Source organism: Cryptomeria japonica, chromosome 10 (assembly GCF_030272615.1).
Source record: "Cryptomeria japonica chromosome 10, Sugi_1.0, whole genome shotgun sequence".
Lineage (NCBI taxonomy): Eukaryota > Viridiplantae > Streptophyta > Pinopsida > Cupressales > Cupressaceae > Cryptomeria > Cryptomeria japonica.
Window position 1 is genome coordinate 128,093,811 of NC_081414.1, and position 17,677 is coordinate 128,111,487.

At 35.8% G+C, this 17,677-nt stretch overlaps 1 protein-coding gene across 1 annotated transcript; it reads right to left on the reverse strand.

Annotated features, from left to right (window-relative positions):
• Positions 1–2,598: 2,598 nt before the first annotated feature.
• LOC131030920 (histone H3.2) lies at positions 2,599–3,254 on the reverse strand. The gene has a single exon (XM_057961886.2). It carries the CDS (start codon positions 3,174–3,176, stop codon positions 2,766–2,768), a length of 411 nt encoding a protein of 136 aa, XP_057817869.1. The 5' UTR covers positions 3,177–3,254; the 3' UTR covers positions 2,599–2,765.
• Between the last annotated feature and the right edge of the window lie 14,423 nt (positions 3,255–17,677).

Here is a 17,677-nt window from a genome sequence, read left to right on the forward strand (position 1 = left end):
AATGCAAAAGCCCAAGATCTATCATTTCAAAATGTGGCTTCAAAGTCTATTGAATATTCTAAAGCATGGATGATGAACTACTAGTGAGAATTAAGTCATCAACATACAAGACTAGCATCAAAAGATCATCTCCATGTCACTAGATGTAGATTGTGTGATTAGAAAGGTAACACGTCAAACCAAATGAAAGCAAGAAACCATCAATCTTCTCATACCAAGCCATGGAGGCTTGTTTAAGACTATTCAAAGAACATTGTAACCTACAAACAAGTGAAGAGTCTTGGATAAAACTTGGAGGCTTTTCCATATAGATCTCTTCATGAAGATCATGTAGAAAGGCACTCTTCATATCCAAGCCATCCCACACTAGAATTTCAAAGGTCTCTAAAAAACTTTACGAATCTGGAGATATAGCATGAACCAAAAGACTAGTGTTGGAAGTCTATGAGTGAGTGCATTGAGATGTAGGATCACCAACTAAAGAACCAACCTCCTCAACAACTCCCCTAGCCCACTTGGGCACAACATGAGTAGGAGGAAATGGTGAAGGTGGTGGTGGTGAAGGTGGTGGATCTGGACCATCATTTGAAGTATCCTCAAGTGCTAAGGTATCCTCATGAAATGGAGAAAATGGATTAGGTAGTGAGGAAGAGGTATTTGGAGGATCAATTTATATGAAAGACATCAAATTGGGCATCCCTACAAAAGTGGGCATCCTATTGGTAGGATCAAACAACCTATAGGCTTTCACGTCCTCATGATAACCAACAAAAATGTAATGTTGACTCTTCTTTTACATTTCCTTACACCTAGTATGACTGCTCAAGCCTCGTTACCAAATACTCTAAAGGACACATTAGGTTTGATGCTAGATCAAGCCTCCTCTAGAATAAGATTTGGAACTCCCTTATGGGGTGTGCACCTCTGAATATAGTTGGAACAATTGATAGCTTCAACCAAAACGATGGGGTCATAGACTATGATTGAAGCATACAATGTGTCACCCACCTTGGTGATTTGTTCTTTCTTTCAACAACATTCTATTGAGTGTAGGGAAGCAGATACTAATGTTGAATGCCATGCCCAATACAAAAGTTAAAGAAATTTTGGTTCATATTTCCCCCATTCTCTATGTGTATATGTTGAATAGAAGAACCTAACTACTTCTCCATGAACACCTTGAAGGTCCTAAAAGTGCCAAAAACATCAATTTTGTACTTAAGAAAGTATGCACAAGTGTGATGAGAAATAATCGATGAAGATGAGTATACACTTGGCTCTTAAAAATGAAGCTACAAATGACATGAGGCCACTATGAAGTATGAACCAACTCAAGTAAGGTAGAGCATGATGGATCTTAGCCTTTGGAAAGGGTTCTTGATGATGTTTGTCAAGTACACAACCTCAACAAACATTCATTGTGCATGAAACTTAGGGAGTCCAAGTACCATATGATGAGTACTCAAAGGGTGAAAATACCTCTAATTGAGGTGACAAAACCTCATGTCAAATTTTTCTTGAAGACTTAGCATGTGCAATAAATGATGCTACACAAGATGACTCAAAACCATGAAACTTATACAATCAAGACCTTTTATTTGCTCTACCTAATGCAATAATCCTCTTTGGATGATGGAACTCACTAATAACTAAATCATATGGTGAAAACTCAATTGTCTTTCCATGAATAGTATGACAACTTTGGTAATCTAAATCCTTTCCATGAATCAAAGTTAGGCGGTTGTAGTAGTTTTTGGTCATTAATGGTACCTATCATTGGTTACCCTAGATCATTGAAAACTTCTATTTCTTTTGCTCCCTATTACTTTTTAGGATGGTCATCAAAGCTTAAGGCGGAATAATAATTAAGTCAACAGTTCCTATGGTTCTTGGAACCATGTGAACTATTAAAAGCCTTACTTGCCCCGTGCCCCGTGCTTTGTATCATTCACCATATTTTATCATTTTCATTTTACCTTTAAAAACTTGTTCTCAAAACTTAGAGAGGTAGCGAATACCAATTTATAGTTGGAACATGAAACTAAATTTGAAATTGGTTCCAACTACGATTCCTTTACAAACACCATCCTTAGGAGGAATTTTATTGAATTTTATGGGAAATGTCCTCTTGCTTTTGGAGTTTAAACACATCGATCATCATTGTAGAGGCGTGGCAAGGGTCAAGAGAATGTTTTATTTGCCTCATGGTCCAGTCAAGTTAATATACACTTGTAGATAACATTTTTTTCGCAAAACAAGTTACTGCATTTTGTAAATCAACCTTTCTTAAAACCTGTTACGCTTCTACATTCTAGAAATTATGAAATTTAACCTAATTTGTTTTGGCATGTTTACTCCAGTTCTTTCTCTAGTCTGCCAGAGAGCTCAAAGACTAAACCCCTGCCTTGAAGTTAGCATTTTGAATTTCAAACTTGAAATAACAATAACCGATGTATAACACAGCATTTTTATTAGTTGCGTATCTTTCTTACATCAAGTATAACATTTTCATTTCGTAATATGCTAGTATAAATGCTTAAATCACATACACATAAGGCACCAAATCAGCACATTTATCACAGCTCATAAATCTTATCATCTCGCATTCAAAACATCTTTAATCAGTGCTTATATTTCGCAAATCTAAATTTTTAACATTTCAATGCTTAAAAACAAATAAGCATTATACAAACCAAGCAACAACAGAGCATAATCAAGATAAACCCCAGGCACATTTCTCACAGAGAACAAGAAATGGAGGAAAATTAAGCCCTTTCACCCCGGATACGGCGTGCAAGCTGAATATCCTTGGGCATAATGGTGACTCTCTTTGCATGAATTGCACACAGATTCGTATCTTCAAACAGTCCAACCAAATAAGCCTCTGCCGCCTCCTGCAGAGCCGAAACGGCAGAGCTTTGAAACCTCAAATCCGTCTTGAAATCCTGCGCTATTTCCCTAACCAGCCGCTGAAAAGGCAGCTTCCTGATGAGAAGCTCGGTGCTCTTCTGGTACTTTCGGATCTCTCGGAGGGCCACGGTGCCAGGCCTGAATCTATGTGGCTTCTTCACTCCGCCTGTTGCAGGGGCGGATTTGCGAGCCGCCTTTGTTGCCAATTGCTTTCGAGGGGCCTTTCCCCCTGTCGATTTCCTTGCTGTCTGCTTCGTGCGGGCCATAAGTAATGATTCTGGTTCTTCACCTTTCAATGAATGATCGAAATTTACAGAGAAATGAAACGCTTATTGTGAAAGAAATGGTAAAGTTCAAATATATATAGGGAGAGCTTCCCCGTGTTTCAAAATTCCCAGTCGGCCATCGAAAAAGGGAGGGAAAAATAATAATAAAAAAGTAGGGAGTGAGCATATCTAGGCCCTCCAATCTGGCCCTTATCGACGGCTCACAGCCTTTTGCGCTCGATCCTCGTCGAGGGCATTTAAGTGATAAGAATCTCTTTGGCCTTTCTATAAGATTATGGAAATGTGATCGGTAGGGTTTAAGCAATTGTTTCTCAAAGAGCTGGGAGTTGGGGTGAAAATACAAAGTGTTGGAATGGACTGAATGTTAATCCTCAAAAATAAATGTTTAGAGTTGATTGTAATTTAAGTGGTTCTCTTTTGCAATTTTGATTAAATTAGTGGTTATATTTAAAAGTTTAATATGTATATTGATGAGTTTGAAAATAAGTTTTAAGATGAGGTAGGGGACACAAATGTCTTATAAGATTTCTAGTGAAAATAAGGTAAAAAAATATGGAGAACAATAATGAATGTTGTTAATTTTGTAGTATTTTTTTAATGATATTTTTATTTTTTATTTTTTATTTTAATTTTTTTAATATAGATCAATTTTAGGTTGAGGGATATCCATTCTATCAAATTTGTACAGGGCATTATTTCGACTTCATTCTTTTTGATGTCGAAGTCTTGCACTCAACAAGACTTTATCCTCGGTGGACTCGTTAAGAACCTTTCAACTTCACCAACATGCTAAGAGCCCATTGACTCTTTTTTAGATTTGATTGTACCATTGGTTTAGGAACTTTGAAAGAAAAACAATTTGGGTTGTTTGACCATTCAGTTGTCTTTGCCTCCACATGGAACGAACCAACTATTTGTGTGTGTGTGTGTGCGTGCATGTGTGTGTGTGTGTGCGCATGAGGTTGTTTGATTTGTTAGTCATATTTTTCTTCCTACACAATGAACCTACTTTATGTGTGTGGAAGAGGGTTTTCTAATGATCATGCTTTCACATTTAAGTCATATATGTAGTATTGAATCACAAATATATGATTGAAAGGAGTTGTTATAATGAATTTTATACATTTTTTTTGAAACTTTTACAAAGAACAAAAAAAATAATTAAACAAAATGCAAATGAATAAGGAGAGTTATGTCTAAAACAAACAAACAAACAAAAGTTTTTTTCTTAAGTAACATTTTCATTCCTCTAACAAAATGTTTTTCTTTTGCTTTACACCACACTTATGTTACACATTGACCTTACATTTTTCTTATTATTATATCTTGTGACCATGGCACATTTATATTTTATTCCTTCTTTGATATTTTCATTGCAATGGTGTCGAGATTGTGTTGTCATGCTATCCATGTGGTCCCGAGAAGAGATAGGAGCAAAAATATTATGGGTGTGCATTGAGTATTAAAGATGACTTGATAAAATAACAAGAATCTCTTAAAAAAGTCTAAGGGGTTGAGCTTAATTGGTTAAAACATTGGGTTCTCACTGTGGAGACCCAAGTTCAATTCCCAATAGGGACATCTGAAGTGGAATTCTAAGTTGTGACTCTTGGCCTTCCATAGGATAGGGAAGGTCTTGGGGTCAATCTAAACAAACATAATAATAATAATAATTCAAAGATATGTAATGGGGATGGGGGCCCCCTACTGTGTCCCCACTGGTTCATAGCTCTAGTCAAAAGCTATTCAGGCTTTGGCCAATTATCGATCAAAAAAAAAAAAGAATCTCTTAAAAAAATATTAGATGAAATTTTCTTAATATCTAAGTAAAAGGTAAAAATTATTAAAATTTTAAGTTGGTCGAGATAGAATGAAAAGTGTAAATGGAAAGGTAAAGTTTGTGTCTAGATGTACATAATAAATAGTTAATTTTATATGATAAACATATTTTTTTTGTTTTGTTTTTGCAAATATTGAACAAAGCAAAAAATATTAATAAATAAACAAAACAGCAAGTGCTATAAAGAAAAAGACCAAAGAAAAACAATGTTGAAACTAGTCAAATACATGGAACTATTAGAAGATACCTACATTAGATAATGACATATGTCAAAATTAATATCCAATGGCTAAGATTACTATATACGATCTATAGATAAGATTGATTCAATGATAATCATTTTAATCTTATAAGTTCATAAATGTACTTCTCTGAGTGTCTCCTCGTATTGGCATAATTGATATTTGTTGAGGTGATATGGCAAAAAAAAAATATTAGTTAAGTTCCACAAAATTTTAAAACTAATAAAAAGGATTATGAAATGTAACAATCACTTAAATAAAATTGGTATATTGTCAAATAGCATTGAACATCTATTCATTATACATTTAAGTGAGTGCACGGTCTATATATTGACTCGTAATGAAAGACTCACAAAGTAAATTGAAATAAAAAAATCAATAACTCATGTAATGCTCATCATGTGGCATGGGCTTGCTTTTTATTGGTGTGATTAAGTATCAAGCTAGGCGTTTTAATTGAAAACAACTTACTAATACATATATCAAAAAGGATTAAAGATAGTTACTATGTAACTATTTGCCTAAGATATATGTTCTAGATTTACTCTCCTCTTTCGCCTTTCTATTTGTATAAATCCTTGTAGTGACTGATGTTGTTATTTTTGAATATGGGCTAATCATGGATTTTAGTTAATTCTCTATATAAGATTTTGATAGGACAATTCTATGTTGACTAACCTTTGCAAAATGGAAGTCTTCAGCTATTTCCTCGACAGGGTTGGCCTATACTTTAGATTGGGTTTGATACAACACTTTGGTTGATGAGGAGATTAACATCTAAACATTTTTACCTTGATTAGATTAATATTTTGGAATGTCTTCTTTGACCTTTTATGGCTTAATTAGACAATGATGAGGAGATTAATGGTGGGACTCTAAGTAAAGGAATGACTAGTTTTAGAATGCTTATTAGTTAATATTGTGAGTAAAGAGTGTGCATTTAGCTTTGTGAATTCAGGTTAATGATGGTAAATAGATGCTATTTGCGAGATGATTTTCAGTACTAATCCATGTGTTGAAGATAGTGGGATAGTTGGCAGGGATGTTCTTTGCAGGTATCTGGATTAAAGAAGCATGTTTCTGAAAGTCAAGGCAGTTGATTTGTTCCTTTAAGATAATGTAAAAATCATGTAATAATCAGGAAAGATGTAATACAAAGCTTAATGTCAATTGTATAGCTATGCAAAGGTTGATCACCACTATATGTAAACGTTAAATATGTTTCCAAGAATTGTATTCCTTGGGCAAGACCAGAGGTTTTCTTTACCCAGTTCTTTCCTACCAGTGCCCACACTGAATCGAGTTTAATTTTCTTTAAAAGTTAATAAAATTATCAATGGCCCACTATCAATAAAAATAAAAAATAAAAAAACACCTTTCCTAATGCATAGAGCACGTAGTGTCTCCACACAAAAAATTAATATCACAAGGATTAAAACCTTTTTTTTAGACTGCAAGAATTGGGTATAGCATCCCCCCTATAACCTACAGTGCGCTTGGTAAACTTTTTTAACATGACTAGTAGCGTTGGCACAACATGTCCTCTAGTACCACATGGACTGGGGGTAGACTACACCTCATGACCTCGTGCTTTTATCACCTGAAGCTCTTGTCAATTGAATTGGGCCCCATCCCCTAAGGATAAAAACTTATCTATGCAATGTGATACCAATTATTCATGCTATGCAAGGACTTATCACCAAAACAACAAAAAATAGGCCATACAAAGCCATCTTTGACAAAGTAAATTGGGCATATTATGTTGCATGGCATACTATTAGATATAATATGTTCGACCAATTGATTATGTAATGTGTGGAAATAGGATTCACAAGTTCGTGCATACAAACTATGAACAAAACCTACTTCACAACGATTACATTAAAAGGAGAATGAACCCAATCGACTCAACCACAAATCTATTAGAAAGAGGGTTAAATGTTGATTGGATTCCACTCCTTTTGATTGAGTTGAAAAGAGACTATGAAAATGTAAAGTGAATGTAAAATCTAGGGTAAGAAGGTACATGCATGAATTAGCAACAGGGATTGATTATATTATCTAGTACAAAAAAACAAAACTTTATAACATGTGCAAGAATGGAAAGGTAATTCAAAAGTGCACATGTTCTTGAAAACTGAGATGAAAAATGGGTGGAAAAGGTCACCAAAAACGCTCGTCTTTTGATGAACCATTGCACAGAAAGTTGGATCTAAAATTTTGAAACCCTTCACTGAGGTCCTAGCAAATATGAAGCTGATTTTGGAGGACAATGGTACCTAGAACGCCTTCCCCCAATGTTTTTGGATGAGCTTTGGAGGTAACATCTATCTTTTTAGTCTACGAACTTTCTATTTTTTTGTCTTTGTCAGAGACTATAACTGAAACTAGATATGCACACAAGAGGATATGTCGAGTTGATAGGGGTTTTCTTAGGTCTATTGGGAATTAAGGTGTCTTGACCTTTGTAATTTCAAATTATATATTTATTATTATTTCAAATTTTCCCATGGTTATTTGGCATTTGTGTAATTAAATAATTATGCTCCAATATAAGAAATCAAGTTTTTAGTTGTCAAATGGTGCCCATTAAGTGTTATAATATGTAAGGCCTATTTTTAGGGATGTTATGATGGATTCCATGACAATTGTAAGAGCTAAAAGTGGGGTGAATCATTTTGGACATGGGTGATAGTTCTGATACTTAATGTAAGTACAGATCCAATAGCCAACAAGATGAGAGTGGGGGAGGTGAATCATACAAACTTAATCTTCCATAAAAACATCAGATTCAACCTCGGTAACATATACTTCAGTGATATAACCAAAATTGCTAAACATGCAAACTCAAAAGAATATAAACATCATATCACTCATAACACCAAATTTAACGTGGAAACCCAAGTAGGGAAAAACCACTGTGGGATTTCAGACCCACTAAGAAATATACTCTTCTAAAGTATGCTTGGTTAAAAGAAAATCTTGTTAAAGATTACAAACACATTTCTAGATGTGACCCGGTTAAGGGATTTCCCTCGTATCTGTTAGGATCTTCACCTTGTTATAAGTGACCTTGTTAAAGGATTTCAAACACTCAATCAAAATGTCACCTTGCTATAGGGTTTTACAAATAAGACTATCAAGTCCACTCGGTTAAGAGATATTCTATCACTTTCACAAAATAACAGAAATAAAAATCTATCTACAACTTCACATCTAAAATGCTAAAGCAGATTCTTATTTGCTCAATACAATCTAGACATAGAACTAATCTTGTCCATCTGTTGGGCTTCTATAATCTGTTATTCAAACAGTCTTCAAGCTTTTGTGCTCGGTAATCACTATGTAGCATCCATGTGCATACATTTGCCTACATACATTGTTTATCATTAGTTCCCTATTTATAAACAATTCGCCAACCGCTTAATCTCCTTGATCACACTTCCCATGATCAATCATAGCCATCGGATCTTCAAACTTGTCCAGGTTCAATGTATCCTTTGATCTGAAAAACGTTTTACCCCGCCTAGGAACTTGCATACATTTATTGGAACTTATGCTAGGGTAATGCGGTTCAATCTACGCTGTAGATCTTCGTGTCGATTTTCCTTTGCCATATATTCTTTAACAAACTTTATGCACGACATACCAATCATTTAATCAGTTCCAGCTCATCAGCTTCCTTCATTAAATAACGCATGTAACCATTTAATGTATTTTGTTACAGCTCGATTACAACTCGGTGACAACTCAGTGAATACTAAACTTCACTCGGTAGACATTCTGCCTTCATTAATCAATAGCGATAACCTTAGGGTTTACCGACTAGGTTCCTTAGGGTTTACCGACTAGGTTCTTTGCTCGGTTACATAGTATAGTATTAACCTTACAATTTACAACATATGTATGATGTTAAAACAATCTAAACATCATGATCTCATCCTTGTCTGACTCGGTAATAGTTGCCCATTGAATACCTTATTCATCCCCTTATTCATCATATTCTTTATGTGTCTTTAACCGACATCTTTATACTCATCAAATCATACTTCTTAAGATATGGTAACATCATACTGAATTAGAAAATCAATTTCTTGACATCAATGACAAAATAATAATATCAAGACAGTAAACATCCTTAATCAGTTATATCCATAATCATCAACAACCTTCTCAATATCCTTATTGAAATGCCAACAATCTCCTATTGTTTGTTATAATGCCAAATGCCAACAATGGGAATAAGTTATCATGACACGTGTACTTGAGCATCCTTACATGTGTTATTAATAGTCTACGATGCATGTAAGAGTATCTCCTATTTTTGGGGGATTCTTATGACAACCTTTAAGGTGTTGTGTCATGTAAGAGGCTATGTTGGGCATGCAGGCATTGAATGGAATTTTACCATGTTTTTTTGGAACCTTGTTTTGGCCCATAGTAATGTTTCATTATGGTATACTAAGCCCCCAAGGGTCTATATATATCGAGGGGTTGAGTTGGAGACAAGAAAGTTGCTTTACAAGTATGCACATGTTGTCGAATTGACGCAAGATTGAGGAAATGTTTTTGTATTGTAATCTCTTTGACGAGTAATGCATATTTGCCCTGTTTTGTTGGTGGAGTTTTTTTCCGAAAGAGTTTCTCCACGTAATCATGGTGTTATGTGTTTATTATTTTGTGGTGTTATCTTTTGATGTTATATATGATTCCTTTCATATGAAAAACACTATTAGATCTTATTTACAACTTGATTTGAAGCTTCTATTATTTTTTTCCACCTCTTCGTTTCTAACATTTGGTATTACAGCCTAGCCAATTTTGTGTCTTGGGTGGTAGAAGGGAGATTTTTTGAGCTTTTGTGGGAGTTTCGGTTGATTTGCTTTTTGCAGATTTGCGTTTATATCATGGTTGCAACTTTATCTCATTTGGAAATAGAGAAGTTCAATGGAATGGGTTATGAGTTGTAGAAGTTGAAAATGGAAGATCTCCTTGAAGAATGAGATCAATGGGTGGTTGTAACAAATAGAGAGAAGCTAGAGAAACTTTCTAATGAAGGTTGGGAGAAGGCGGATAAAAAGGCACGGGGTAATATCAAATTGTGTTTTTTAGATTTTATTATTTTAAATGTGTAAAAAGAGAAGTCGGCATATGCTTTATGGAATCTAATCGGTGATATTTACCAAGCCAAAAGTCTAGTAAATAAACTTTACTTGAAAGAGAAATTGTTTTCTCTTGAGATGAAGGAAGGTGATACAATAGTCGAGTATTTGAATTCGTTTAATTTAATTTTGAGTCATCAAGCCTCTATTGATATTTTAGTTGAAGAGGGGGATAGATTTGCATTACGCTTCTTTGTTTTTACCCAATTCATGGAAAAATTTCATTCTTGTTATCACTGCTAACCTCAAAAATCCAAAGATGGATGAGCTTGTTGGAGCTTTGTTGGCACAAGAAATGGGGAGAAAGGCCTAAAGAAAGAGGGTCTAAAGGAGATAAGAATGGGTCTAAGGACAAGTCTAAGGGAAGATCTAAAACTCTTGGTAAGAATAACCGAGTGAAGTGTTGGAATTGTGGAAAGAGAGGGCATGTCGAGAAGGAATGCAAGAATCCAAAGAAACAGTTTGATTCCTCTACACAAAAATTCTCAAACTCAATTGATGATGCTTTGATTTATTCTCTTCATGTTATGACTAAAGAAAATCGATTAATTGATTCAGGATGCTCATACTTGTAATGGGTGAAAATTAGGGTTTCCACTACAAGAAGGATGAAAACTGCTAATTTTTTCTTAGGGAATTATTAAATTCAAAAGAGGGTTGAATCCAATAGAATTTATCACAAACCAGCAAATATAAGGACTAAAAATACTGATTGGATTCAAGGTGTGATTTTGTTTGCCTTCTTTTGTGAGTTGAATTGTTGAAATTAGGGTAAAGTGTTGAAAATGAAGGTAAAAGAACATAAACAATGAGCTACAATCATTAGATTGAGGCATGCACCTAGATCTGAGAAATATAATTAGATTTGAATCTGATACCCGAAGGAGCTCCTAAAAAGTCGATACCGTGGCGAGTTTCGCCCTGGTCCTTCGAACTATCCGCACACCAAAGGAGGATTGACTTGTCTCTATAAATAATGTCGATCCTAAAGATCACAACTCCATACATGTTTCCTGCACACAAAAAGAAAGGGAAATAGGTTGGGAATAGGGGCTTGCCTAAGTCAAACTCTGTTTTTGAAATCAAACATGAAATAGAGATAAAAGATAATTGAATTGTTGTAATTGAAGATTCTCCTTTTGAGGGAGATGTTGAATAAGGATTGACAACCAAATGATATACCTCCTTGTGATTTTTTTTTTGTCTCTACACAGGATTAGGGTTTCATGAATTCTTTGACAAAATAGGATGTGAATGTCCACTTCAATGTTTGAATTTTGACTTTATTGTTGCTACAAGGCTTGAAGGAAGACTGATTACTTGCTCAATTACTTGAATGTTTGATTGCTTGATGACGAATTGAATCTCATGTGTGGGTATTATTATGCCTCCATGCGTGTGTATCTAAATGAGAGGGGGAACATGTGTAGTCGAGTTGGTGTGAAGGCGTATCATGAGGCGTAGTGTTAGGCTTATGATCTCAGTGCTACGCATCAACTTCGATTCAATTCTCACTAGTGTTACCACAAACCCTTTTAAGGGTGCGTGTGTAGCCGAGTTGGTGTGAAGGCGTGTCATGAGGCGTAATGTTAGGCTCATAATCTTGATGCTACGCATCAACTCGGGTTCAATTCTCATTGGTGTTACCACAAACCCTTTTGACTTGTTAATGGGTCTTTCAAGGTTTATCCTTTGTCTAGGGTGCATAAGATTGATGAAGTGGCGTGGATCAATCCGGAGCCAGGATGGATCAGGATAAATTTTGATGGGGCCTCAAGAGGAAATCCTAGAATATCAGGGGTTGGATGTGTAGCATGGGGTGAGGAGGGTAATGTGCTATTCAAAGGGTCACAAAAACTGCAAGATGGGATGAACAATGAGGCCAAGGTGCAGGCCAATTTATTAGCAGTAGAATTGGCAAGTAATATGCAAGCCTCGAGGGTCCATTTAAAGGGGGATTCGAAAGTAGTAGTGGAAGCCATTGTGAAAGGATCAACTCCAAGTTAGAGGATCAATAATTTCATCTCAATTCTATGTTCAAAACTTTGAGCTTTCCAAGAATTTTGCATATCACATCCTCATAGAGGAGGGAATGGATTGGAAGATTTACTGTCCAACATGGCATGTGAGTTGGACAGGTTCGCGATGAAATGGTGGAAAGGAGATGATGAAGATGTACATCGGTGATCTTGGGAAAATGCATGTACTTCACTGCGAAGGAGATTTAATGTTGTGGACACTTATTATTTTGGTGTCCTTCAGATGTTCAAATCAAAACTTAGCAATTAATATCGTGCATGTCTGTAGTGGCAGCGGTTTTGGATGGGACGTGCATTTAAGGGAGGCATCAAACTTTGTGGGTACTTTATGTGTCCTTTGCAAGCTTTATCTCAAAGTATTTTGTATCATAAACATAGTTGCAGGTTGAGGGTGGCATTATTGTTTTTCTGTGTGCAATGGAGGCCAACTTCACACTAAAAACATCCAAACTCCTATGCTCTTTTTGGGGCCTTGTCTCATAGCAAAGGTCGAGGAACATGTTTTAGTTTGAGGATGCTCTTTTGATCAAGAGCATGCAAATCATTCTTGGTGAGGAATTGGGGTTTGTAGATCATTGATACCATACCAAAATGGACATGTATTCGCTTATCATGGCATGGGGGCTTGAATTGGAGACTTTCACTACAATAGTTCGATGGGTTTTAAAGGCCATTGTTCCACAGGAATTCCTCGAGAACTTGGAGTCGCTTCTCGAGTGGGTTGTGCTTAGGGCAGGCTATGATATCTATGAAGGGGTTGTTGGTTTCCACTAGATGGTGAAAAGGAATTACATCCCTCTCCTATGGGCACAAGAGGCAGTGAAAGCCAGATTCAAGGATGAGGCACAAAGAGGATGGAATGCTCTAAAGCTTTTCGCGTAGATTATGGATCTGAAGGAGATCATTCGGCAAGCTCAAGTGGAGGAACGAGAGCAAATGAATTGAAGTTTATGGTCGAGAAATAGGAATATGAGGGATGTTTTGTCTCTGGAATCCGTCTCGAGTAGCTCTTGATGCAATCTCTTGGTCTTGTGTTTGGGATGTTAATTCTTTTTCTATATTTTTTATCATAGTCGCCATGGATACTTTGTTTTTTGTCTAGGTTGACGGGTTTTGCATGCCATGTTTTTACTGTGAAGGGCGGTTTTGGAGGGTGTGTGGTGGTTTTTGAGTTGGTGGTTTGAAGTTGCCACATGTTTTCTGCTAAATATGTACTTTTTTGTTTTAGTAATATAAAAACCATATTATCAATCAAAAAAATGAGAGGGGAAAGCCTCCTTTTATACTTGCCTGTTGAAAAACTTACTAATTTATGACATGAGTCGACACGGGCCTAGGTTTCTCACTCATTTTTGAAATGGTAAAAAGGGTTTAAAGAGGGGACCAAACAGGGAGGACCGTGGCGTGGCGCCCTGGTCCTACCCCATTTTAGGGCTATGATAAGGTGCCTAGTTGATGTAATAACAATAATGAATTCATATTTGCATAGTACAAAGAATAAGGTCCCAGTGAGGCCTAGGGGTGAAAACACTAAGGTAGGGACCTAAATGAAATCAAAATTGTATAGGGGTGAAATTTTAGGACCCTACATGTAGTCCCCACTTTAGTGAGTGTGTGAATTTAATTATACTCTTGGTAAAGTACAAGGGTTCACATAGAAAAACCTTCACCAAGTTACCAAGGAGGCAAGATACACCAAGCCCCCAGTAGACTTTAGGATTTTAGAACTTCGACGACAAGATAAAAGGTACATTATGAGAGATAGTGAGAACCATGACTACAAAATAGTAAGGTTCTCTTACTATGAGTCATGAAAAGAAAAATACTAAAATTACGAAGAAAAACACTAAATTCGCTAAGTAACTTAAGTATCTAGATATGCAAAAGAGAGATCATTGAGCAGAGTGTATGCCCTCACGTTAAAGTGATTGCATACAATTTATTGGGAGCAATTGATTTAAGGTAGGATACACCCAAAAAGACAGGCACGTTGTCATAATAATATGCTCCCAAGAAATGGTAAATCAAAGGATAATGATCACAAGACATAAAACATGGAGTGGTCTTGCTTAACTTTGGGGTCAGTATGCTTTTTATGATAAATAAAGCAAAAATGCCATGGAAGAAAGGCACATGTGTCTTTCAAGTCAACATGGGAGAGAACAAAAGAGATTGAAACACTTTACATCGTCCTCAAGTAGACAACACTAGGGATAACAAATAGAATAATTGAGAGACAAATATAAGAAGGTCACAAACAAGCAAGAGAGGAGAAAGAGAGAGAATCTACAACACAAATGAAGCTAATCATGCAAATCATCTACCTCCTGATCTTTCTCATCACTGTTTTGGAAAGGTGGACGACATGCAAGAGGAGCCGCTTCGAGCACGATAGATGGAACTATCACAAGTTCCAAACAAGGACCATTCTCTAATGATGAGTCACTTTGTCTATTACTAGGAGCTAGGATTAATGCTTTTGAAAATTGTTTAGATAAATCATTATCAACATCAATATATCATATTCATCATCTGAATTATTAGCATCAAAATTTTCATCGTGAACAACATTCTCATCTATTTCATCATCAAAATTAACAAAAATAGGAACTCTAATAGGAATAGAACTTGAACCATCATTTGTCTTAAGAATTTTACATTTGGGAGATTTGGGTTGAACCTCTTGGTTAGGAGAAGGTTGAGCAAATGTTATTATGTTAATAGTTGGTGTCTTCAGAGAAGAAATGGTTTGAGAAGCAATTTTACGAGTCCTAGTATGACGTCTTTGTCGGTGTTCTCTCACACAACGGTTTTGTTTAGTTTTAGCCGAAGGTTGTGAGGGTTTATGTTCAATGGGCATAGACTTATTTTCTTCTTTTAAGGAAGGATGTATTGGAGAAGGTTTCTTAGGTTGAACAATAGGAGATGTCAAGTGATTTCCTTTATAAGATGTAGGAGGCAGAACTGCACCATATAAAGGAGGAATAGGAGGTGTAGGAAGGAGATCAAGTCCATCGCGAGGAGGTGGAATAGGTCTATCCTTGGGAGGAATGATGTGTTTATCCTTAGAAGGAAGAACAGGTTTATCCATAGGAGGAAGAGGGAGAGTATCCTTAGGAGGACGAATATGGTCATTGCTAGGAGGAAGTCTAAATGTTAAGTTTCTAGGTTTACTCAAGGATAAAATTATGTCATTTTTCTATTTTTGATAGGATTTAAAAAGAACATCACTTCTAGGCTGAAGATGCTGGAATTGTTCAGACCAAAAATAATCAAGGCAAACATCTCCATGCCTCACCATAGCTTGATGCATGCTATAGTCATAATTTTATCATCATGAGGAAATTTCAAACACTTATGAATAGTAGAAGTAATCACTTTCATGGAACAGAGTCAAGGATGTCCCAACTTCACATGAAATTGATCAGATGTAGGAATAATAGCCAAGACAACATCTAAGCACTTAGTGCCAACCTCAATAGGAAGTGTAATAGAACCGATAGTGAGACAAGAGAAGCCATTAAAAACTCTAACCATCACATCAATTTCATCACATGTCACTTGATGAAATTGTAATGTGTAAATAAATTATTTAGTTATAACATTAACCATACAAGATGGATCAATGAGCACCCCTCGATAGAGTATGCCTTTGATTCTCGCAGTGATATATAACGGGTCATCGAGTTCTTAAATAGTATCACTAGGATCAAATGTAATACATAAGTCCTAAGGAGGTTTAGTTTTATTGATAAGGTTCACCACATTATTAGACTCAAGGCCAAGATCATTAGGAGAAGGCAAGATGATCAGTTTCAGTCACATTTAGTGGAATGGGAAGGTAAAGGATTAGTGAAAATTTGAAGATTTTGATTTGGAGGAACACCAACCCTATATGGCATTGTTATCAATCAAGTCTTAAACTTACTCTTTAAGGAATAACACTTTTCAGTGTCATGACCAGGTTGATGATGATATTGGCAAAAAGATTTGGAATCAAAGTAAGGTGAAGACTTTTATGGATCAAGTGGTTTAACAGGGGGAAGCTTCAACACATTCCTTTGTAACAATTGCATCATAATACTATGCAAATATTCATTAAGAGGAGTGAATTATTTTCTAAAGTATTTGGACAAAGGAGGGCACACCTGATGTTGTGGTTTCTACTTGAGTGTTGTTGTTGTCATTGAACTTGATGAATCCCTTGTTTAGTTTAAACTTCACAAAAGGTTGTTAAGCACTCACTTTTATCATTCAGAGCCATTGATGCGATTGTTGCATTTATCTCACGGTAAGGTGATAACTGTGAAGTACTGTGCACAACTACATAAAGGAAGTAAACTCAAAAAATAGAAGTTTATCTCTAATGTCTTTTTGGAAATTAGAAATGAAAAATCTTTGAATATCTTGATCAGGCATAGGAAAATAAATTTATGAATACAAATGTTTATATCTACCAATAAAACCAGTCACTTTTTCTTTAACGCCTTGCTTACAATACATCAAATCAGTCAAAATAATCTTATGACCAATATTATTGTGAAATTGTTGAATGAAAGCATTAGCCAATTGCTGAAAAGAAGTAATAGAATAAGGAGGCAAAAGATTATACCATTACAAAGCTTTATCCCTAAGCGTTCTAGTGAACAATTTAGCCAAAAGTCTTTGGTCATGAGCAAAGTCACTACACAAAGTTTGAAATGTTTTAACAGGAGTCAAGGGATCACCTTTTCCATTATAAAGTTCCAATTGAGGGACTTCCACATGTTTAGAAGGGACAACACAAACAATCTCATTAGATAATGGGCTTGCTACATCAAATGTGGGTACATTATACTTAAATTGGTTTACGAAAGCTATTTGTTGTTGTGAGGAAGATACTGCGTGAGCTAGATTACTGATGGTAGCTTTGGTGGATGAATTGAAATTGGACATGTTGGATTAAGAAGGAGTAATATTGTTGAATAAAGGAGGAGCTTGAGAATACGGAGGTGGGACACTATGATAGGTAGGTATGGGAGATGATTGTGCAACAAATGGAAGACTCGCGAGAGGAGGGATGAAGGAATCGTGATTAGAGGAGTTGCCCCCTTGATTAACATGTGCGGGTATGATATTTTGTGTAGAGGTAGCCACAATGTTAGATGTAAAGATGGGAATGTTGGCCATAGGAATAGTCATAGGAATTGGATGATTA

Excerpts from the sequence above, each read along its gene's own strand:
- LOC131030920 (XM_057961886.2), bottom strand. The coding sequence starts at position 3,176 with ATGGCCCGCACGAAGCAGACAGCAAGGAAATCGACAGGGGGAAAGGCC.